The sequence below is a fragment of the Motacilla alba genome, chromosome 4A (assembly GCF_015832195.1).
Source record: "Motacilla alba alba isolate MOTALB_02 chromosome 4A, Motacilla_alba_V1.0_pri, whole genome shotgun sequence".
Lineage (NCBI taxonomy): Eukaryota > Metazoa > Chordata > Aves > Passeriformes > Motacillidae > Motacilla > Motacilla alba.
The window spans coordinates 18,028,404-18,051,953 of record NC_052045.1 but is presented as its reverse complement, the minus strand read 5'-3'; the positions used below and the strand labels follow the sequence as shown (position 1 = coordinate 18,051,953).

At 42.0% G+C, this 23,550-nt stretch overlaps 1 protein-coding gene across 5 annotated transcripts; it reads left to right on the top strand.

Annotated features, from left to right (window-relative positions):
- The first annotated feature begins 749 nt into the window (after positions 1 to 749).
- Positions 750 to 23,521, top strand: OGT (O-linked N-acetylglucosamine (GlcNAc) transferase). 5 transcript variants are annotated; one of them, XM_038164474.1, is made up of 22 exons: positions 755 to 1,026; positions 4,636 to 4,816; positions 5,682 to 5,925; positions 7,460 to 7,528; positions 10,563 to 10,679; positions 12,023 to 12,102; positions 13,282 to 13,477; positions 13,714 to 13,854; positions 14,031 to 14,131; positions 14,324 to 14,477; positions 14,582 to 14,683; positions 14,922 to 15,101; positions 15,828 to 15,986; positions 16,597 to 16,686; positions 17,424 to 17,549; positions 17,960 to 18,130; positions 18,250 to 18,366; positions 18,446 to 18,613; positions 20,563 to 20,715; positions 21,353 to 21,605; positions 21,801 to 21,924; positions 22,485 to 23,521. In XM_038164474.1, exons 1-22 carry the CDS (start codon positions 990 to 992, stop codon positions 22,657 to 22,659), a joined length of 3,138 nt encoding a protein of 1,045 aa, XP_038020402.1. In that variant the 5' UTR covers positions 755 to 989; the 3' UTR covers positions 22,660 to 23,521. The 5 variants fall into 5 exon arrangements, with proteins under 5 accessions (XP_038020406.1, XP_038020402.1, XP_038020403.1 ...); XM_038164475.1 differs by having other exon boundaries at positions 756 to 1,026; positions 4,666 to 4,816; positions 22,485 to 22,967; XM_038164477.1 differs by lacking the exons at positions 755 to 1,026; positions 4,636 to 4,816 and adding an exon at positions 9,166 to 9,310 and having other exon boundaries at positions 5,866 to 5,925; positions 22,485 to 22,967.
- Positions 23,522 to 23,550: the final 29 nt, after the last annotated feature.

The window sequence follows — 23,550 nt, the reverse complement described above, 5'->3', positions numbered from 1 at the left end:
GGTGTCCGAGCTCCGTTGTCCCGTGCCCGAGCTCCGCTGTCCCGGTGCCCGAGCTCCGCTGTCCCGGTGCCCGAGCTCCGCTGTCCCGGTGCCCGAGCTCCGCTGTCCCTGTGACTGAGCTCCTCTGTCCCGTGCCCGAGCTCCTCTGTCCCGTGCCCGAGCTCCTCTGTCCCGTGCCCGAACTCCGCTGTTCCGGTGACTGAGCTCCGCTGTCCCGGTGCCCGAGCTCCGCTGTCCCGGTGCCCGAGCTCCGCTGTCCCGGTGACTGAGCTCCGCTGTCCCGGTGCCCGAGCTCCGCTGTCCCGGTGCCCGAGCTCCGCTGTCCCTGTGACTGAGCTCCTCTGTCCCGTGCCCGAGCTCCTCTGTCCCGTGCCCGAGCTCCGCTGTCCCTGTGACTGAGCTCCGTTGTCCCGTGCCCGAGCTCCGCTGTCCCTGTGACTGAGCTCCGTTGTCCCGTGCCCGAGCTCCTCTGTCCCGGTGACTGAGCTCCGTTGTCCCGTGCCCGAGCTCCGCTGTCCCGATGACTGAGCTCCGCTGTCCCGGTGACTGAGCTCCGCTGTCCCGGTGACTGAGCTCCGTTGTCCCGTGCCCGAGCTCCGCTGTCCCGGTGACTGAGCTCCGTTGTCCCGTGCCCGAGCTCCGCTGTCCCGGTGAGCGCCGGTTCCGCGGAGCCACGTGCAGGGGTGCCGGGAGGTGGCGGCGCATGCGCAGTCCTGCCGCCTTTGGCGCAGCGCTGCGCGCGGAAGGATAATTCGAGCCGCTAACACGCCGATCCCAGCAGGTCCCTCCGCCCGCCGTGTGGCAGCGCTGCCCGGCGCCGCCCGGACTCTTTTCCGCGGAGATAGTTCCGGCCGCGGCCATTCGGTACCGCCGCCGCCGCCATTTCGGGAGCGCCGCCTCAGCGCGCCGCGACCGCGGGCAGCTCGGCCCGGCCCGGCCCGAGCGCACCTTCCGCCGTCGCCGCCGCAGCCTCCCCGGCCCCCGTCCCGATGGCGACCTCCGTGGGGAACGTGGCGGACAGCACAGGTACGGTGCGCTGCGGCGCCCCCGGGGACGGGCTGGCCGGGGACAGCGGGGGCCGGGCCGTGCTCTCGCCCCCGGGCCGCTCCCCGCTCGTCGGGCCCGCGCCCGGCGGAAGTTTCCAGACGCGGCAGGGCGGGGGTGCCCCCGCCGCCTCTGAGGGGCTCGGTGCGCCCCGGGCCCCAGCGCGGTCCTGGCGCGCTCCGGTGGGCGCTGCCCGTGGGCAGCCCCCGGGCCGCTGCCGGGGAGGTGTGAGTGCGGCGGGCTCGCTGCTATATTTATCAGACTATCAGGTGACTGCGTTAGAGGGCGAAGTAGGGTAAAAGCCTGACCCAAAATGTGAGTTGGTTTGCCCAGAATCGTTCGCTGCACTTAGGCAGGACTTTTTTTCCAGCAGCATGGTCGAATGGAAGGTGTCCCTGCCCACGGCGGTGGAATTGGAACGAGATTATCTTTAAGGTCCCTTCCAGCCCAAACTGTTCTGTGATTCTGTGGCATAGCCGGACACTAAAGCGCTTTTCTGAACAGAGAGATAGCGTGTTGTGTCAAGGAAAGATCCTGCCCTAAATTTAGTTCGCAGATGCAGAACTTGAGATGCAGGAGAAATCTGACTTGCTCTGTAGAGCAAGAGAAAGAAATGTTGTGCTTACTGAAAGGATGAAAGGACAGCACAGCTTTATCCCCCAGATTTTTTATGATTTCTGTAACCAGAGGGGCAGGAAGAGCTGAAATGATGCTTGGCAAAAGCAGAAGGAAAAGGAGAATTTTCGGAGAAAGAGACGGGATAGAAGTGAGGAGATAGGGATCTGAAGAGAAACGGTAGTGATACGGAAAGGTGCTGCAGTACGGTGTTCCATACTTTCTCAGCTAGAGCTGTGTGTGTGGTCAGCGAGGCTGCAGCATCCTCTTGTAGCCTGGATCCCTGCGGGTGAGAAGAGCCACGTGCACGCTGGGAGGGAGCCCTGTGCTATCCAGCACCTCCCAGCTGGAGGTAACCGCTGCTGCTGTCTGGAGCTAGATGGTGTCTGAACGCAAGGGTGAGCATGAGTGTATTGCAAGTGCTTAGGATGGTATTTGAAGGGGGAAATGGCCTTGGGCGCCTTTCTGATGGTTCCGTGTAGCCTTTTGTTTCGCTTGTATTGTCCAGAAGCCTCAGGGAAGGTCGTTGTCACAGCACTGTACTAGACTTTTCCAAGGTCATAGTCGAAGCATGCAGCACAAATTAGCCGAGGTACAGAAATTAATTTATGCAAGACACGAAAAGGGATTTTCCTGGCTGTGACTCCTCACTGCAGTCATTTTCTTTACAAATTGATTGAGTGAGCATCCATTCATGGACTGTCTTAGGGATATTTTGCACTGCATAACTTCCAGCCAACTTTGTGTTAAAAAGTTTCACTCATTCTGGACTTTCTGATGTGGCTATCCGCTTGCTGCTTTTCAGTGAACTTCTTCACAATCGTTTATAAAATAAATGCTTGGAGGTAAATGACTGGCAATTTTACACTGTTTGCCTTATCTCTGGAGACAAAGGGTGGGTTGTTTTGTAAACAGAGATGCTTGATATATGAAAGAAAGTGTCAGTGTTTCTTCTTTTGTTGCTTTTGTTAGTAGTTCTCGTTCCCAGGTGTTAAAATCTGCACCGCCTGCTCTCTTGGGCTGGAAGTTGCAACTTCAGTTTGAATTCCTGCTTTAAGTAGGCAGAATGTAGCATTGAGATCTTGACTGAAAGCTTCTTTCCCTGCAGTCCTAAGTCTTGAAGTGTAAACTTCTGGGTTGTTATGTTTTGGAGTGTTTTTTCCTTTTTTTTTTCCCCGCTTTGAAATTTACTGAAACAATTGAAATGTATTTGAAGAGGAAATTGACTTCACGAGACATGCTCTTCCTCTGTCTGGTTTCTCTGTGCCGCCAGCGAAGTTGAAAATGCCCTGAGTGCCAGAAGGGCAGAACCTGTTAAGAGCCCGGGGCCAAGCGCGGAACAGTCTGCCGGTGCTCCAGTGTTACTGTCAGCACTATTTGTAAGCGGTGTGGTTTCCAGCCACAGTTCAACATTCTCATGTTGAATAAAGGTTGTACCTTTTTATCTTTGCCAGTCGGTTTAACCAGATCCTGAAGTCCTCTTTGTCCTTAGTCAGGGTTGGAAAAACGGGATTCTCATCTGGATAAGAATACTTGGTTACTGATTGTCAGTTACCTGAAAAGAGAGTGGTAGTGGTAGTTCCAATTTACTGTGGAACAGTTTATAGCACTGACAGAGACAATACACTATTTGGGAAAACTGCTGCGCTTATACAGGACTTGCAGTCTTATACTAGAACCTACTGGTGCTAAAACCCCAAATTTGGAAGTAATTTAAATAAATTGCATCAATCCCAATTTCATAAAATAAACACTGGGTAGTAAATCTGTACCTAATCTCTTTATGATTATTTTGGCTGGCTTTAAAGTTCTCACAAAAGCATGAACTTCTGTACTACCTCACTACAAAAATGTAGGCTCAGCTATTGAGGCGCTTTCTTGTGTTGGGAAAGGTTTTTCTGTTTCATTTAGATTCCAAATTTTAAAACTGTAGGATGAGGTGGAAGGTGTATAATGAATGGAATGAAGGGACTGCAGGGTACAGGAGGAAAAATGAGAGATACTTGCAGCAATGAAACATTTTAATAGTAAGAGTTGTTGGTATTAAGGCAGAATTTCAAGGCCAGCGCTTCTTTCTAGGATGAGTGGTTGTGGGTTTTTCCAAGTTGCACTTGCTTACTAGTTTGTAAGACATTTTACTTACTTCTCTCACTTCCGGTTGTTTTGGCTAAAACAGGTGGTGTTTCATTTAAGTATTTCATTCTCCGCAGTTGGGTATTAAATACTGTAACTGTTTTGTCACTCCTGTTCCAGCTAAGCCTCCAGGAGCAGTAACTCCTTTCCTGTACGCTGTCTGTTTAATGGTTCCTCCTGTAGGCCAGTTGCATAATCATTGAAGTGTGTGTTTGTCTTTCATCAGATATTGCTGTTCCAAGACCATTTTTTTTTCTGTGAAGGGATTTTGACTCCTCAGAGGAAATATAGGAGTATGCAGGATTCAATGAATGTTACCCATTGTGCTTTTTTTGGCCTTTTTTTTAAAGAGTTTTCACTGCTTGCACAGCAAAACTTTCTTTTGTTCAAGTCCTTTAATAAAAAGTCTTTGTCTCCTGTCCTTCATTTCCCTATTAAATTGTTAGAATTTTTTTTTTAACATAGCAAAGCGTAGGATTTTCAGTTGTGGGGAGGAATGAGGAGAGACATTGTTCTGTTAGCAGCACTTCCATTGTTGAGAACCAAAATATCATATCATGACAGGAGTCTCTTTCAGAATAATGGAAAATGATTGACTTGGAAATATTCACAGTCCTTACAGTCTGCATGTTTGCTATTGTTAGCTGATGGAGTCAGGGACTGGTACAGATAAGATCTTAGCATCCCAACTGTCACCTGCTGTAGTGTTTCATATCATTTCAGACATTTTCATCCATTGGTTGTGTACATTTTTATTCATTGTTTTGTTTTGTTTTGTTTTTGTTTTGTTCCCATCATCTAACTTTTTGTTTTCCCCCTTTAAATGTTTTGGTGATTCTCCAGAACCAACGAAACGTATGCTTTCCTTCCAAGGGTTAGCGGAGTTGGCTCATCGTGAGTATCAGGCAGGAGACTTTGAAGCAGCAGAGAGGCACTGCATGCAGCTCTGGAGACAGGAGCCTGATAACACTGGTGTGCTTTTGTTACTGTCATCCATTCACTTCCAGTGTCGCCGACTGGACAGGTAGGCTTCTTCCCTCTGGAATTTTGCTTGGTCTCATCAGCTTTACAACAAACAGGAAGCCTTGCCATTATTGGTGTGTTATTTGAATATTGTGCCTGTAAACCTTGGAACATCAGCCACATTGGTGTGTACTGGCAGGATTTACATGTGTAAAGTTCATTCCACCTACAGTCTAAGGGTTTGTGGTCTGGGTTTTTTTCTTTAAGTTGTAAGACTGTTTCCTGCGCAACAACATGCTTAGTTAAAGGAGTTTTGTGATCTGAAAGTTGTTTCTTTGTTCTTTCTGCTTGCCTGTTCCTGATCTAGCTCTCTGCCTCTAGCATTTTGAATTTTGCTTGTTCTAACTGTAAATTCATGTTTGCTGGTGAAGGAAGTAAGAACTTTTGACTTAGATTTGTTATATGTAGTCTTCTGATTGAAGTCGTAGTAGTTCAGATAGAATGAGTGAGGATACAACAGGCTTTTACATGTAAGTCATGTCCTGCTTCTTGAAAAGAATATCAAGTGGAACATTGCTTGACACATACAGATGTTGGAAGAGGGATTCCTGTAGCATTTTTTCCAAGTGTATGGAGCTCAGGTTTGGTGAGGCAACTTGAACCCTTCTGACTGTGAATGGGAGCTGTCTTTGTTCAGTACAGCCTAAAATGGGAACCAGGGGGATCAGAGTTTAAAGTGGGAGGATAAAGGTACAGCACAGCTCTGTAAGTCCAGATTGTGTGTTTGGCTCACCTAAGCACGAGTGTTCACTACGGTAACTAGATAAACGGACAAACACTGAATGTCGAGGGCTGGTTTGTTTGGGTTGTTTTGGTTTGGTTTTGGGTCCTGGTTTCTTATTTGCTAACTGGCCTGTTTTCTCCAGGTCTGCTCACTTCAGCACTTTGGCAATCAAACAGAATCCGCTGTTGGCCGAAGCCTATTCAAATCTAGGCAATGTGTACAAGGAGCGTGGACAGCTGCAGGAAGCAATTGAACATTACAGACATGCACTGCGCCTCAAACCAGATTTCATTGATGGATATATTAATTTGGCTGCTGCACTCGTAGCTGCAGGTGATATGGAAGGAGCAGTACAGGCATATGTGTCTGCCCTTCAGTACAATCCTGTAAGTAATGCTTTGTTTTATGAAAGTGCATTTTTTATTACTGCCTTAGGGCACAAAAGTAGCAGCTTTCAAAGAGTGAACAGTAGATAACTCTTCCAACTTGTATACCATAAACTTAATTAAGCAGTTAACTCTATTTTTAAGGATCTTTGAGAGGCTTTTGTCACAAAAAGTTGTGTATTGCAGTAGGGGCTACTGGTTGTTGCTTTTCTCTATATGTAACGTACTTAACTTCTTAGATAAAAGATAAGCAAGGTTTGGTTTTTCTTTTCTGAAGGGAGAAGCTTCAGTGAATGGCCCCATATTTAGCTCTATGTGCTTTAAGGTAGTACTACAGTGAGAGAATTGATGCTTAGACTTGAATGTGAGATCTTGGAAAATCACCAGGTATTATTTTATCACAAAGTCAGAAATTTGATGGCAGTGAGCGTTGCCTTGGTAAGATTTCTGCTGTAGACTGAGTTAGGTTTCCATTGTGGGCTGGTTTATAGGAGCATTCAGTTTAGGTTTTATAGGCTGAAACTGACTGTCTATAAGTGACTCCTATAAGATTGATTGATCTGGTGTATGGATTTTTGGTTGTAACTGTTTCAAAATGACATTTTAGTAAGCAGACTGCTGTCCTCTGTTTATTTTGCATCATGCTCATTAAATTTGTATAGTATTGCTCAGTGTGATGAAGGTATTTGCTTGCTCTTTGGTCAAACATCTTGATGAAAAGTACTTCAAGTGCAGCATTGGTCCCATGTGCATAAATCCTTTTTCTGGAGGAAAAGCAAAAGCAAACTCAGTCCAACAAGAGACTTACTAAACCTTACTTCTCTGTGTTCTTAAGCCAGTGTGAACTTGTCTAATTTAATATGCCAAGTGGTGTGACTAGTGGATGCACTGGTTAGAATAATGTGAGATGATGGGGTCTTTTTGCAGGAGTTAAGTTTTGTTTAGGTTAGTAAATCCTTTCATCAGTGTTGACAAAATGTCTACATTCTCTCTGGTCTTTACTGCTGGATAATGCTGTTGCAGATTGTGCTTTCATTTCAAGTAAATGAAATAACAAGAACATGGGGTAAAGCTGTTGGAAAAGGATGGGTTAGTAGGCAAAACAGGGAGGAAAACTTCTTTAGGGATACAGGCAGCGAAATCACTTTATATGTCTGTTTAAAAGCCATAATGGCAGTGGTGTATCTGAAGAGTACAGGTTTGGTGTTGTGGTCTGGAAAAAAAGGGCGGCTTGAAATGCTTACAATGTGGAAAAGAACTTAAGCTGCTGGGGGGGGGCTATTATTTTCAGTTTTTATTTCTGTATAATAGGAATTGTGTGAAATACGACTTATTTTTAATTCTTTACAGTGCTAAATTTGCTCAGATTATCTGTTGTTTGTAATCTTAGGTCAAGAAAAATAACTCATTTGTGATGTGTTTATTAAGAATCTAAATTAAGCTTTACAGGACTGGGTTGTTCCTTGCAAGTTCTTCTGAAGACCTATGGGGAGTCTGAAGTCCTGAAGCTGATGGTGTGATTTTGATTTTTCAGGACTTGTACTGTGTTCGTAGTGACCTGGGGAACCTGCTCAAAGCCCTGGGTCGCTTGGAAGAAGCCAAGGTAGGTGTTGGGTAGAATACATGTAAACATCAGTGTTTTGAAAACTTGAACTTTGCACCAAGTCTTCAAATCTGCGTTGATCAACAGACAGTCCGAGAAACTTCTGAAAACTGAAGGCATTGAAACACCCCAGAGTAGTTGCAGGGCAAGATATGGCATGTCCATGTTTAAAAAGTTGGTTTAAGTCAAGAAATGGAAAGTTACCAAGCCTTGCTGCTGAACTAGACTATCCGATACCATTCTGAAGCATTGGGCAGGGGCTCCATCATGCTTTCATCTGGAAATAAGTAACAGTCCTTCAGATCTGAGGCTTGCCTGCTGGTGCCAAGCAGAGAGCCTGTGGTTAGCTCGAGACCCCTGTACGATGCAGGTGCTATTGAAAAGGCTGCTCTTCTAAAGTCCTTTGTGGCTTGTAAGTGGAGAAGAAACTTTCCAAATGTTACCTTGTAATATTGGCTTTTTAAGATTTTTATTCTTTTAACTTTTCCCTTCCCTTGATAGTGGAAGAAAGGCTAGTAAATAATAGCTGCAGTATGCGACACACACCACCCCCCCACCCCCATCCCCCAATATCTTTTCTTCGTGTCTTCCTTCTCCCCTCCCCCAAAATAAAGAAATCGGAAGGACAAAGCTGGTTTGTTTGGTAAATGAACTGATCAAAAGAAAACTTGCTGTAGTGGAAAGGTGGCTTCTAGCAGTCGTGCGTTTCCTAAACCGACAATTCGAACCCCAAGATGAGTTTAAAATTCTTGGCACGTTCAAATTTGGATTGCAGAAAGAAATTGTCTTGTTACAAGCCACCTTACGCGTCCGCGCTGCAGGGGTGAGGAGTGTGGAGAAACCAGAGCCACTCTGGGCTCCACGGCGTTCGCTCCAAGCCCCACGCGCATGCTCAGAAGTGGAGTGTATGAACAGCGTAGCTGTCTGTTTGGCTGCAGCACCATTTGGGGAGGGTGGGGATCTTTGTGGGGTAATGGGGACTGCAGGCTCAAAATTCAGTATTGCTTTGTTTCTCACGAACAACTTGGATGCGTGTACCACCCTAGGGCAGCCTGATCGATTTGGTCGGATCCAGGTTGAAAACATTGTGTAGCAGCGTTCAGAATTGAACAGTCTTTGAGACACTTGGTTCTCAGCCCACCAAGCGGACAGCTAACATGAATTGCACTTCACTGCAGCTTTAGTGTGACTGGTATAGGCCAAGACACTGCGCCTGCCTTAGGTTGCTGACTTCTTTGTTTCAGAGCTCTGGAGACACCTAGTTTGAAAGTGTTATTCCGTTTTGTGAGAACTTAATAAACAAGGAAAAACATCTTGAGTAAATTGCAATGTGTTTCTTTGGTTATCAGTCCATTTGAAAGATCAAGCCAGCAGATTCCTTACAGTTTGAACTAAAATTTAATTTCTTTGTAGATGTTTCAGAGCCTTTCTTCCAAAAAAAAAAAGTCCCTGCTGTATGCAATTGCCCGATTAACCCTCTCCCTTCTGCATGTCTCCCTTGTTACAGACAGAATATCCTCATTCCCATGTGTTAAGACATATCCAAAAAAATGCAATTGCTTTGTTGAACTCTTACTAATGATCTTGTTTTATTTTCTCTCTTGTTTTTGGTTTTTCACCACTGATATTGTATTTAGAAGGTTTCAGGTGGGTGAAACCTCCTATTCCATGCGTAAGGTGCCTCGCTGAAGGGAGCTCGAGGCCTGGATCTAGGGCAGACACACACCTCCTCCTCCTCTTCCAGCAAGGAACGCACCGAAAAGTCACATGATGAGAAATATGGTAACGGGTTTGTAACTGCCACAGCAAAACCATTTGCCTCCATGCCTGAATCTTCTGTCTTGTGGCTTCAGAAACAGCTTAAAATATTTAATTACAAGCAAGTAATGTAAGAATATTTTATACTATTAGCCACAAATTCTTTCAAAGAAATAAAGTAAAAGTAAATTAAAATATTTTTTAAAGAAATAATTGGAGATAGTTAATAGTAAAAGCTTCTAACTCTTCCGGTTGTTCATTTTTTTCCTTTTTTCTTCTTTGTTTGGATTGCAGCGTTCTGCTCTTCTGATGATGCGCTGTGATCCTGCAGTAGCGCAAAGGCTGCGCAGCGGTAACGCGCATTGCGTGCGATTAAAGCCCCCGTGAACGGTTGACTCGATGATTAATCTCTGATCGGGCGACTGCCCGAGCTCCAGGCTGCAGCCTTTTGAACAAAATTGGGTTGTAACGCATTTACAGAGTCCAGACATCAAATTTAACATGCGAGTTTTGTGTAGGCCTGTCTGGTAGATTAATGATTCTGGTTGGCTGTTCACTGCACCTTGGGGCACTCACTAGAGCCAAGCAGTTCGCAGCGATAGCGTGGCGCCGTGCTGGGTAGGATGCGCAGCGATTTCTTGCGCTTGCATTACAGGGACCTAAACCTTCATGCAATCCTGTCATTTGAGGTTTTGAAGCTGCAGGAGAGCTTGAATTGTATTTGAAGAAACAGGGAAACAAAATGTGGATAGGGTGTGTCATCTCATTTGACGAGCACACTTTAAACTGAGGAATGGCTTTATCTTTTTCAGTGGGGTTTTTTTTCTTTTTTTTTCTTTTTTTTTTTTTTTTTGGCTTTTTTGGTTTTTTAAAAAGTAATTTCTACCCGATTTAGAATATTTGAAAATTTTGTTTCAGAGTAAAGTTGTTTTTATGCTGTATTTTTTTGATTTTTTTATGCACTTAAAGACGGCAGATATTCTGGTGAACCATTGAATTGTTTCTAAGATGATTTTTGTGGCAATCTGGTGTCTGAAGGAATGTTAATCTGTTACCAGCATAACTGAAAAATGGTGGGCTTGCACCTGGGTTTTGGTTTGCGCTGGCGCAGGATCAACAACAGTTTGCAGCGCATTAGTTTTGGCGCAAGCTAGCCTATACTGCAGGGTCACTTTTGGCTGGTTAGAGAAGGCATACTAACAATTATTTTTTCTCATTTTTTTCTTTTTACAAATATTCCCCTTCCCTTGTATCTCTCTTCTTTAACTATTCCAAGGCCTGTTACTTAAAAGCAATTGAGACTCAACCAAACTTTGCAGTGGCTTGGAGTAATCTTGGCTGTGTTTTCAATGCCCAAGGAGAAATTTGGCTTGCAATTCATCACTTTGAAAAGGTAACTACCTAAGGGAGTCAGCTTCACTGCTAGATTTAAATGTACATGCAGTTGTGTGCTTACAGGTGATAAATATTTTGGTAGTGGAGAACTCTGTATGGTCCTGTTAGTTAACAGCTCATGGAAATTGTTATTTTAAACATGCTGATATTTCAAACTGCCTGTGTGGTACTAGAGAGAGACACTTAGAACATCCCTAGGACTTCACACATGTCAAATTTGAGAAAATTAATTAAACTGTTCTTCAGCCCTTTTCCACACTAAATTGTTTTAAAATCTGATTTGTTGATAATGTTTTGCGTGCTAGAGAAAGAATCAACTTTGTTTAAAGTTGATTAAATGCTTAAAATCATTTTGCATTGTGATTTTTGTTTCAGGTATTACTTTCATTTGAGTAACTGAGAAGAACAGTTTAAGTGACACATTAATTCCTCTTCTCCAGGGTTATTTTTCACTACTGTTCAGGTTTCTCTAGATTAGTGTCATTAAGTAGTTGTCGGAGACCTTCCAATTAGTGTCTAATTGGCATTGTAATTAATTTTGTCCTCATCTCTGAAGTTTCTAGAGTGCCCTAAAGCTGAATTTAAGATGTGGCTACAATTTCCTCCTGAAATTCATGGCTTTAAATCTACAGAAAAAAGTCTAGCTGCTCAAGATTTATTTTTTTTTTGGATCTGTGTCTAGTTTGTGATAGATGAAGTATTTCAATTTGGAATTAATAGCTCCCATGAGACTGTAAGAGTGGGGTTTGTCAAATGCTCATGTGTAGCTTTGTACTGCACCTTCTGTAACTTCTGCAGTTTTAAGTGATTTTTTGCCTTTTATTAGTTTTGAAGGGAGCAAAGATGTTTTAGTTAAAAGGCTACTCAATTTTCCCTGCACTCGTGATGTATTTGCTGTTTCTGTGCTCTTGTGAACAGCCTGTTTTCATGCACCGGTAAAGCTTTAAAATTCTGTCTCGCTTTGCAGTAGATAAAGGATACAGATAAGTTTTTTTATGGTTTCTTCTCTAAAAACAAGCTAAAGACAACGTAGCATCAGTAGTCAGGAGTGTTAAGTATGATCAGCCTAATGTGAAATAAATGCTTAACACTTTATTCTGCACTAGTTGCAACTCAATAGGTAAGCAAACAAATTTATAGGTAGTACATGCTGTCACTTCTACAGGTAAATAACTTTGCTCTGTGATTGGTTTGTATGTTTTCCTTCCTTACTGGATTATTGATGAAGTCTTAAAGACTTACAGATGTGTTTATCAAATTTTTAAAAAGCAACAAACAACTCAGTTTTATAGAAAATGCATTTGTGTTTAATGCTCAATTTTGCTTCAAAAATATTTTCAGGCTGTAACACTTGACCCAAATTTTTTGGATGCTTATATCAATCTGGGAAATGTTCTGAAGGAGGCAAGGATATTTGACAGGTAAGCAGATCAATACTGTTGCTCTCTGTGGCTTGTCAGATCTATCAAGATACAGATTATGTTCCTGCTGTAAAGTGTCTGTGGGCAGGGGTAGCAAAGACTCTGAGCTTGGCAAGCAAATGGCTTTGAAGTGCAGACAGACCAGGCTACTGGTCTATTTAAATAAAAAATTCCAGTGATATGTATTCTTTCATGTTGCTTTCTTGTACTTAAACCATTGTCAAAACCAAGAGTTTCTGATGAAAATAGATTTGAAATTAGGGCTGGGGAGGGTGAAAATAAGATGCACAAGAAAGACCTGCATGCTAGATTTCTCTGTTTTTATAATGTGATTCAGAACATAATTAGCAAATACGTCTCTTCTAAAATTTCTCTTCTATGTGAGACACACTGGAATGCTGGAATTTAGCTAAACATCTGATTGAATATTCTGTATTTCTGACATGCTTTATGTTATTGCCTTGGGTTGCAGTAGTGTTGGTGTGTTGTTGAACTAACCTGTTCTGAGACCTCTAATCTGATACGTGAATCTTTTGTTTCTGGGAAAAGATCCAGGCTTTGTTGTTGATATGCAGTGTAGCATATTGCATCTGTTAATTGGTTTTTCATTTCTGATAGCTGTGGTTTGTGGCCTCAAATTTAATAAAAGCTTGCAGGGAACAGGTTAATTATCTGCACTGCACACAGTCTAAATGATTCGGTGATGTCTGATTTAACCATGAGTTAGTGGACCAAACAGAGGCATGTTTTTCCATAATTTCAGATTTTGCATCGCCTTTTAAAGATTTACTTACGTATATTGTTATGGTTTTCCTGGAAATTGGATTTGAATACATCAGCCATTTATATAGTGCTATAGGGGCATATAATTAAAGATTTCACTTTTGAACTGAGTGATGATTCAAGTCTGAGTAACTAATGGTAGCTTAGTGGTGAGAATAAAGATGTAATGTGATACTGTTTATCTTGTTAAAATTGAATAATAAACTGGCAAAAAATGGGGTAAGGAAAAAAAGGGGTTTTTCCTAGTAATGAAGAGTGTTAAAAAAAGTACCTGAAAACTTTACTTGTTTTCCAGAAGACCTAGTGTTATTCACTATACCCTGTACCAAGGTAAATAATTCTTGCTCTCTGGATGATTGTTTACCTTCTGTTTTTTTTTCCTTTATTTTGTTCCAGAGCTGTGGCAGCTTACCTGCGAGCCTTGAGTTTGAGCCCGAATCACGCAGTTGTGCACGGCAACCTTGCCTGTGTGTACTATGAGCAGGGCCTGATCGACCTGGCCATAGACACCTACAGGAGGGCCATTGAGCTCCAGCCCCACTTCCCTGACGCCTACTGCAACTTGGCCAATGCCTTGAAGGAGAAAGGCAGTGTAAGGAGCACTTCTTTCATGTAATTTTAAGAAAATTACAGTGAATGCTTTTTTAATAAACACCAGCTGTCACCAATTTGTGAAGTTGTTGAGCAAGTTGTTAAGATGGATGTTAACCTCACTCAAAAGGAAGAATAATTTAGGAAATCTCCATCTTCAGCCTTTTAAAAGTGATTGTGTAATGACTTTTCATAAACAGTGCTGTTACAATATTAACAATGCCCCTTTTTTTGAAGGTGGTGGAAGCAGAAGAATGCTACAACACAGCCCTTCGACTTTGTCCCACTCATGCAGACTCACTCAACAATCTGGCAAACATCAAGCGGGAGCAGGGCAATATTGAGGAAGCTGTGCGTCTTTATCGGAAGGCTCTTGAGGTACAGTTGAGTGTGAGGGGGAGACGTGGGTGGTTCAACTTGGGAATGTGTAATAGGACAGAGAATTTTTCCCCTCTCTATATAAAAAAAAGTAAGCAAATACAATAATAAATGTACAAGTGTTTTTGCTGTGGTTTTGTGACGTTTGAGACAGAGTCAACTTCTTTCTCTTCCAGGTGTTTCCAGAGTTTGCTGCAGCGCATTCAAATTTAGCAAGTGTTCTGCAACAGCAGGGAAAGTTACAGGAAGCTCTGATGCATTACAAAGAGGCTATTAGGTAAATGGATACTCTCTGTAAGAGTCCCAGCCTTTCCTAATGGGAAAGTGCCTGGATTTGTATAGAAGGTGACTTAGTCGTGTATTTTGAGTTCCATCGTGGTTCTTCAAATGGAAAAGTCTGGATATGAGCATGTTTTCTCGTTGGAGGAGGAGCTTTTCTTGCTCATGACATATTATGTTTATTTTCCAGAATCAGCCCCACATTTGCAGATGCTTATTCTAATATGGGAAACACTTTGAAGGAGATGCAGGATGTTCAAGGCGCTCTGCAGTGCTACACCCGTGCCATTCAGATAAACCCAGCCTTTGCTGATGCCCACAGCAACCTGGCCTCGATTCACAAGGTAGCACATGCGAATGATTCACTCTTAGAATAGTGTAGTGGGGCACTGTGAGTAGTTACCCTGAGGATATTTTTACCTGCTGACTCATTTCTGTATCTTCACAGGATTCAGGGAATATACCAGAAGCCATTGCCTCTTACCGTACTGCTCTGAAACTGAAACCTGATTTCCCAGATGCCTATTGCAACTTGGCCCACTGTTTGCAGGTGAGGAAGATGAGGCTTTGATTGTGATTCTTAGGATTCCTCTGTAGGAGATTACTAATTTAAATGTAAAGAGTTAGACTTCAGTCTTAAATCAGAAGATAACATTATACAGTCATTAACAGTAATTACAGAAGTTCTCACTTCCATTTTTGGAAGAAACATTAATCTCAACCTCTAAAATAACTGATACAGGCTGGGGGAAGCTGTTGTCCTAATATTTGTTTTTCCGTCTTTATAGATTGTTTGTGACTGGACAGACTATGATGAAAGAATGAAGAAGCTGGTTAGCATTGTAGCTGATCAGCTGGAGAAAAACAGACTGCCTTCTGTACACCCACATCATAGCATGCTGTATCCCCTTTCTCACAGTTTTAGGAAGGCAATTGCTGAGAGACATGGAAATCTCTGTTTGGACAAGGTAGGAAGCTCTGTACAGGTCAGTTGTTGATTAAAATCCTTTGAGGCTTTGTCTGTTCCTTCTCAAAATCTAATATTCAGATTTGTCAGTATTAGCCTTTGTAAGCCTTCTGAGTCACTGACATGTGAAGAGGTGGGATGTAATGTTCATAGTAATTAGGGCTTGTGAGATTTGAGGCAGACTACTTGTGCAGGTTGCCATTTGTAATTGAAAATGTGCTGTCAGCTGGTGGGAGGGTCTGGTTAACTAATGGAAGATAACACTTTTGTCAAAGTCACTTGTCTGAGTAGCCTGATAATCCTGTCAGAGATAGCAGTTTGAAGCTGATGCCTGGGCAAGACGGAGAGCAAAGAACAGAACAAATGCTGTGGTGCCTTACAGTAATGCGGTTCTGGTTACCAGAGACTTGTGGTTTGAGAACTTCCTGAGGATCATAGTGTGGTGTCAGGATATTTAATAATCGGGGTGGAATACTGAAAGTGTTGGAAGAGCAGAAATGTGGTAGTGATGTCTGAGAGTAGAGACAGCTCATCTTGCGACACAGTGTGTGGGCACTGCACTTGGCTCCAGTGGAATAGTTAGGACACAGGTTTGGAACAGCAGATGTCCACGACTGCTTGCTTGAATGTGGGATAAGGTTAATTCTGCAAACTCCCAGGGGGGCTTTGTCCCTTTGTTTAGATTTTAGTTCCTGGGTTTTCAAACACTTGTGTGTTTTCTTGGCAGATTAATGTTCTTCACAAGCCACCATATGAGCATCCCAAGGATTTGAAGACCAGTGAAGGTCGACTTCGTATTGGCTATGTGAGCTCTGATTTTGGAAACCATCCAACCTCACACCTAATGCAGTCAATTCCAGGCATGCATAACCCAGACAAATTCGAGGTAAAAATAAAAATGGCATGCTTAAAGCTTAAAATATGCCTATAAGTGTCACTTTTTTTCCCCTTGGTGCAGGCAATTAAACAAGGAAAGAGTAAATTTTTTGCTTCTTGATTTTGTTTTTTAATGGGTTGAAGAGTTTTTCAGCCCGAGTCATCCTCCTTTACCAATATGAACTGCTGTTTTCAGATACACTTGGGTTTTCTCCTTAGGAGAACTAGTCACTGTTAGAAAGCTTCCCTTGTCTTAGGCTTAGCTTGTCTATTCAACCTGATTCATAGTTATGATTCTCACTAATTACAAAGTCACAGGTGACTTGAAGGCATTCTTAGAGATTTAATTCTTATGCAGATCTGTCTGTTAAGGTTACTTTGCCTTGCACTGATGATGAACACTGATATGTCTGTGCAGGATGCAGTGCAATTCTCTGGCACAGAACTAGGCCTGATTCAAATGTGTCAAAAATGGCCAATGACTTTTTTCTCAACTGGTAAATACCATGTAAATAAATATGATTTGTGTGAAACTGAATGTAATTTAAAATCACAATATAGCACAGTTACTTTATGGACAAGTTGTCAAGATACTCAATTTTTGGTGCCTCATATTTTAGGTATTCTGCTATGCCCTGAGTCCTGATGATGGGACAAACTTCCGTGTAAAAGTGATGGCTGAAGCAAATCATTTCATTGACTTATCTCAGGTGAGCTTGTTTTATGCATTGACCTTGTAGCAAATCTGGATTTTTCTAAACGAAGAAAGAGATGAATCTGTAGTTTGAGATTCCTGGTTGCAATTGTTTCTTGAATTAGGCTGTTGTTAGTCTTGAGAATTTGAAATTTGGAGATGTATTGGCATTATGCCCTACTTGGGATGTGGTGATTATCTTGTGACCTCTGATTATTAAAAAGTAACATCAGTATTTAATAACTCTCACATTAAGTCTCAAGTCATATTTAAATGTCATGGAGAAGTCAAGATGTCAAAACTGCAAATACATTTAAGTTTGCCTTAGGTTCAGTGTGGAAACTGACCAGGATTTCAGTATACACAGCAGACAAGGCAAAACCCTGTAGCGAAGTTAACCAGCTTATTCTTGATCTTCATTTTGATCCTCTGTGCTACCTTAGTTGTGAACGTGCCACTTGCCCTATATGAGCTTTAATTACTAATTAGCCTTACAGGAATGGGTGTGAGGAGGGTGTTCTGGTTTGTATAACCTCAGTTTCTAGCCTCTAGCTTTTGTTTTACTGCTACTCAGCTCTACTGCTGCATTGAGGATTTACCCTTCTGTAAAACCAGGATTAACAAGATTTAAGTCTCACTTAAATTATGCAGTTGGCATCTATCCAGTGTTACACTGATGATTAACCACAGTTATCACTGGGAGACTGAAAACAAAAAGAACATGGATATATGTATTTATTTTTTTATTCTTAGATACCATGTAATGGAAAAGCAGCAGACCGCATCCATCAGGACGGGATTCACATTCTCATTAATATGAATGGCTACACCAAAGGAGCCCGAAATGAATTGTTTGCCCTGAGACCAGCACCTATTCAGGTAACTAAGTTACAGGGCTCTTAGTAAGCCAGAATCAATGTCAGAGTTTTTTGGGGGTTTTTTTTGACTAAGGATTTTCTAAAATGCCTATGGAAAGAGAATGAGAGTAACCTTAATTAGAGTCGTTCTAGACTACAGGAGTTGTCTTAGGTGAGAGATGTAATCACTGATGGCTGGCTTTAAGCTGCACATGGTGGGGAAAATTTGCTTAAGAGATCAATTTTAGAGCATATTTGAGCTGCTCACTGTCTTGGTATGGAAAGTTTGGAGTTAGGGGTTGATAGGGTTTTCAGTTGGTAAAGCAGAAAAAGAAACTTGAACCTGTATGTGGCAATTGTAAGTTAAAATTGATTGTTAACTGCCTTTATTTTTGCAACGCACATGGAAATGAAGCTTTGCTTTCTTTTTAGGCAATGTGGCTAGGGTATCCTGGAACCAGTGGGGCATTGTTCATGGATTATATCATCACAGATAAAGAAACTTCACCAGTTGAGGTGGCTGAGCAGTATTCAGAGAAATTAGCTTACATGCCAAACACTTTCTTTATTGGAGACCATGCCAACATGTTCCCCCATCTGAAGGTATGTCGGAAGATAGGGCAAGAAAAGAAGGTGTTTTCCATAGGTGTCTTTATGAAATGGCACTTGGTATAGTATTGGTAAGGGATCTTGTAACTTCTTGAAATCTTTTCTTTTGACAGAAAAAAGCAGTCATTGATTTCAAGTCCAATGGTCATATTTATGATAACAGGATTGTTTTGAATGGCATTGACTTGAAGGCATTCCTGGACAGCCTTCCTGATGTCAAGATCGTTAAGGTGAGAGCTACTCTTGTCTGTTTACAGTCCTGGGAATTGCAGGTAGAACTCCCTCTGATCCCTGTGTGATTTATCTCAGATGAAGTGTCCTGACAGTTGTGACAACGCCGATGGCAATGCTGCCCTCAGCATGCCAGTGATCCCTATGAACACCATTGCCGAGGCTGTGATTGAGATGATAAATCGCGGGCAAATTCAGATTACTATCAATGGCTTCAACATCAGTAATGGATTAGCAACTACTCAGGTGAGGCACTTCAGGACCCTGTTCTCTTGGTGTTTGTTATATATGTGTGTTTTAACATAACAATAAGGAAAAACCTCCAAGCAAATGTGTTTTCTGTCATGTTGATTCCTTTAGTTGTCATACTGAAGGAAGCTCAGTATAAGCCACAGATGTACTGGAAGATGATCTTCCCCCCCCCAAAGATAGAGGAATTGTATCTAGAGGTATCTAAAGTCCAAAGAAGTTCTTTCTTGTTGCATAAAGAAGATATTTGCTTGTTCTGAATTGGAAGACAAGATTTCCTTACTGCCTGCAGCCTACCAAGATTTTTGACCTGTTACTCAGTGTCAGTTGTGTTTTTCTGTTAAAAAAAATTGCTGAGTAATAGAATAGAGGCACAGTTAATTCCAGTGTATTTCAGCATTTATTCATCTCCTTACATCTTTCAGAATTTTACACTATACTAGCACCTCTCAGTTCTTAACAGTTCGTGGGGTTTTAGTGACAGTTGCTGGTGTTTAACTTTTCTTCCACTGCAGAACAGTTTTTTGCTTTTAGAAATGCCATATTCTGGCATTAGCATAACTCGTTATCTTGTGACTTTTATTTAGTTTACAACCCCTCAGGAACCTCTTTTACATTATTTTGGTACCTTTTATAACCACTGCTCTGTTCATAATCTCATAGCTTGGTTTATTTTTGAGTTATTTTCATCACAACTGGGACTTTTTTTTAAGTTTATAATAGTTTGCCTTAGTTTGGTCATTAAGGCTGTTAGCAATTTTTCTGAAGTTGTCATCTGAGAATTGTAGAGAATTCCTGTCTTAACACTCCATCACTGAGAGGGAACACTCAGCTCTGTGCACTTCTAAAACAGGATTTCTGTCTTTCAGTGACATTAATATAGCACTTCCTTGTGCTGAGATCAGCTACTTTTGGGCATAGGTCAACAAGAATTGAGCACTTGTTTTTTGAGGTCTCAGTGACCTGAATAAGTAGCATATTTACCACCTTCTGTTGAGCTGTTGTGCATTTTCTAACAGTCAGTGACAGTGAGTCATTGTCATTCACATCAAGTGTGTCATCAGTGGCTGGCTGCAATGCCACTGTCCAAATTTTAAATATATATGTATGTAAAAATACACATATATAAGGAAAAAGGCTCTAAGTAGCTGTGTCGCCCTTTCTGTTTATCTGGTTTTGATCCCATGATGGCATGTAATTTAAAAAAATTTAAAATCCTGCTTTCATTTTACTAATCCTCAAGACTCTTGCATGGTAACTTGATTATTCTGACTTCATCCTCTGGTCCTTTTTATTAGCATATTCCTATTCTTTGTGAAGGCTTTTAAAAAATTTTTCATTAACTCTTCTTATTTTCAGCCTTTTCATTATTTTCCTTGTCAACTGGTTCCTGACAGTCTTATCAGTTACATACGAGTCTGCTTCTGGTGATTATCTGTTCTGTGCTTACTGTGTTCTATCTTAAAAAAGAAAAACACACCAAAAAAAAACCACCCAAAAAAACCCCACAAAAATCCAAATAAACCAAACCCCAGCTTTGCTTTCTAAATACCTTTTTATTCTGTCTTTCAGTTTTAATTTCATTTTTGGTCTCAAGGAATTTACGTGACCTTAAGGAGGATAGGATTCCATGTGTAATGCCTCTTTATATGATTCTTCTTTCCAATTATTCCAGTTACTTGGAATTTCGGGGAGATATAGGAAGGGCATGAAAATGCCCAGTGTTTTTTGCCTTGGTGGTTGCAACATTGTGGCATCCACAAGCGTGTACACACAGTTAAATTCTTGCTGTGGGTAAGTAGACAATTTTGTTTTGTATCATAAAACCAAAGATATACTTACAGTAATTTGTTATGCTAACAAATGTGTCTCAGGACAATTCCACAGGGCATAGTCTTGTTTCCTGGTGTCTCAGTGTTTCAATAGCTTTTTTTTTATTATTTTAGATAAACAACAAAGCAGCAACTGGTGAAGAAGTTCCCCGGACTATAATTGTTACTACCCGTTCTCAGTACGGCTTACCAGAGGATGCTGTTGTGTACTGTAACTTCAATCAGCTCTATAAGATTGATCCTTCCACCTTGCAGATGTGGGCTAATGTGAGTATCTGTATCCAGTAGGAAATCTAGGGTCACACTCCTGGCAAAGCTGTTCAGGTTAGCAGAAACTTCACGCAAGTTAACTTCTCTGTGGAAAACACTGACCTTGAGCCCTTTGAATCCTTACAGTGCTCATGTTGCTGGGCTTAGTGTTAGTAGCATATAGAGGGGTCTATATGTATTTCAAATTATATCTGTGTATCTAGCCAGTGAAAATTTATGTTTGGGACAGCTTAAGTATGCTGGTTCTCCATTGTGAAATAATTTTGGATTTCCTTCATTTCTGCAGTTGAGTTACAACTGACCTTGGCAGTTGGTACATTGATAAATCCAAGTAGAGAGCATTTGCATCAGGTTCCAGCTTACAGTGTATTGTGTAAATGAGATCATAAAGTTCAGTACTTATTCTCTTAAGGACTGCTCTGTACACTGTTGCTCAGAGTTGCTGTCCTTTTCAGTGGGATCAGAAATGCAATCCCAGTGATCTCATTCGTAATGATGATCTCTTTCATTTCTGCTCTGTACCTCAAAGAATGATGACACCTTCCACTTCATTTTAGTATGTCGCAATTTCTTGTTTAGAAAAGTGAATGTTCTTCTCTGAACTTCCTGTATTTTCTTCTTATTTTCGTTACAGATCCTAAAAAGAGTTCCCAACAGTGTGCTGTGGCTGCTGCGTTTCCCAGCTGTAGGAGAGCCCAATATCCAGCAGTACGCACAAAACTTGGGTCTTGCCCAAAACCGAATCATCTTTTCACCTGTTGCTCCCAAAGAAGAGCATGTGAGGAGAGGGCAGTTGGCTGATGTTTGTCTGGACACTCCCCTTTGCAATGGGCACACAACTGGCATGGATGTGCTCTGGGCTGGGACTCCAATGGTCACTATGCCAGGTAATGCAGCAGGGAACCTACATTGAATACATGGCTTGGAATATTAGGAATTTTTTAGTAACAGCAAACACATCAAACTGTGCCTTTTATAGACGCAGAAGGAAAGTAACTCCTAGTGTGTGATAAGTTCCTTGATAAAGTCATTCTTGGTTGGTTTTTCTGGTTTTGATTTGCCTTTTATTTTCTTTTCTTCAGGTGAGACTCTTGCCTCACGAGTTGCTGCCTCACAGCTCACTTGCCTGGGTTGTCTTGAGCTCATTGCAAAAAACAGACAGGAGTATGAGGATATTGCTGTGAAACTGGGAACTGACCTGGAATAGTAAGCAAACTTGAACTCTGTAATGTGGGAGCATCAAGAATGTAGAGTACTGTATTTGGGCATAGTGCTGAGACATCAGTAGTTTTAATCCTGCAGATATTTTCGATGTAAAATAGCTGGGCAGTCCTCTTCTAGAGGTGTCTTTTGTTGCAGTTGAGTCAGCTTCTGCTTTTATGGTAACTTAACAGCACTCCCAGTTGAGTAACAATTCTGAAGAAACTGCTTATGTACAGAAGTGCAATACAGTTCACATTTTGTTCTTTTTAAAGGGAAGATTAAGCAGTTTGTCACTTCAAATTAAAATCATGCTGTGCAGTGTTACTGCACTACAGACAATGCAGCAAGTTAATGTTGCAGCTCTTCTGATTTGAAGTGGTCATGCTGGTCTGTATCAGAAATGAGAGGAGATAGAACAGGATTTTGGTGGAGGTGGGGGAGCAGATGTTTTTGAAACAGTTGTACAGGCAGTTCTGGGTTAGCTGATAACAGCAGGTTTCAGAGGTAAACAGTATGATGTGTTGTTTGGAACATCTCATGACTGCTTTAACTCTCTTTTGTAGCCTGAAAAAAATCCGTGGCAAAGTCTGGAAGCAGAGAATATCCAGCCCTTTGTTCAACACGAAGCAGTACACGATGGACCTGGAGCGGCTGTACCTCCAGATGTGGGATCACTACGCCGCGGGCAACAAACCGGACCACATGATCAAACCCGTGGAGGCCAGCGAGTCTGCATGAAGAGAGAGAGACTGGGCCTGCCCTCCAGGAACTCTCCAGGAACTGAGCCTCTCCAACACTTGTGCAGAGATGATGAGCTAAAAACTGTGCATTTCTACTTAATCTGCCTGGTACTCTGTGGCTGAAGTAATACATGATGGTGATTAAAGCACAGCCAGACTTACTTCTTGCATGATAGGGAAAGACTCGATAGAGCCTGGGATCCTTTTATTCCATGAGGAATTTGAATGGGATTGAGCCGTGTACATGTGAGCCTGTGTGTATGAGTGACAAAGTGCTTGCTGGGGGAAGTTTGAACTGCCCAACCAGTTTATCATGGATTGATTTAATCTTCCTACAAACCTCTCTCCTTTTGCGTCGATTGGGAATTGGAGCGTTTTACCATTTGGTTTTGGGTACTCCTGTTGGTATATATGTGGTTCTCCCATGACAAGATTTCCAGCTAGCGGGTTGCTCCCTGTGTTAATTTCTAAACTGCGTGGACTGAAAGGGCGTATGTGCTGGTGTAGTCTTTTTTTATAGGTTTTATAAACCACTTGAGCCTATATCAGCCTTTTAATGTTTGACCTCTGTTTTGGAGCTCTCTCTGTAATGTGTTGATTAAGATAAGGAATTTTGTTTTTTTGTTTTATTTTCTAAGCTTCTCCAATAATTCAGCTAATTGGCTTCATGATGGCAGCTCCTATTCTGTTAAAAAACCAAATTTGATTTGAAATTAATCCTTCCCACAAGTGTTTGAGGTGAACACAAACTGGTGCCAAATACAGATCTTTCAGGAATGATTGTTAATTATGTATAGGGGTGCAGTCCTAGGTACTGTAGCAAAGACTTAAAAAAAAAATAAAGCTTTGGTTTGCCAGTTTGATTTGACCGGTGTGTCCCGTTTTGTGC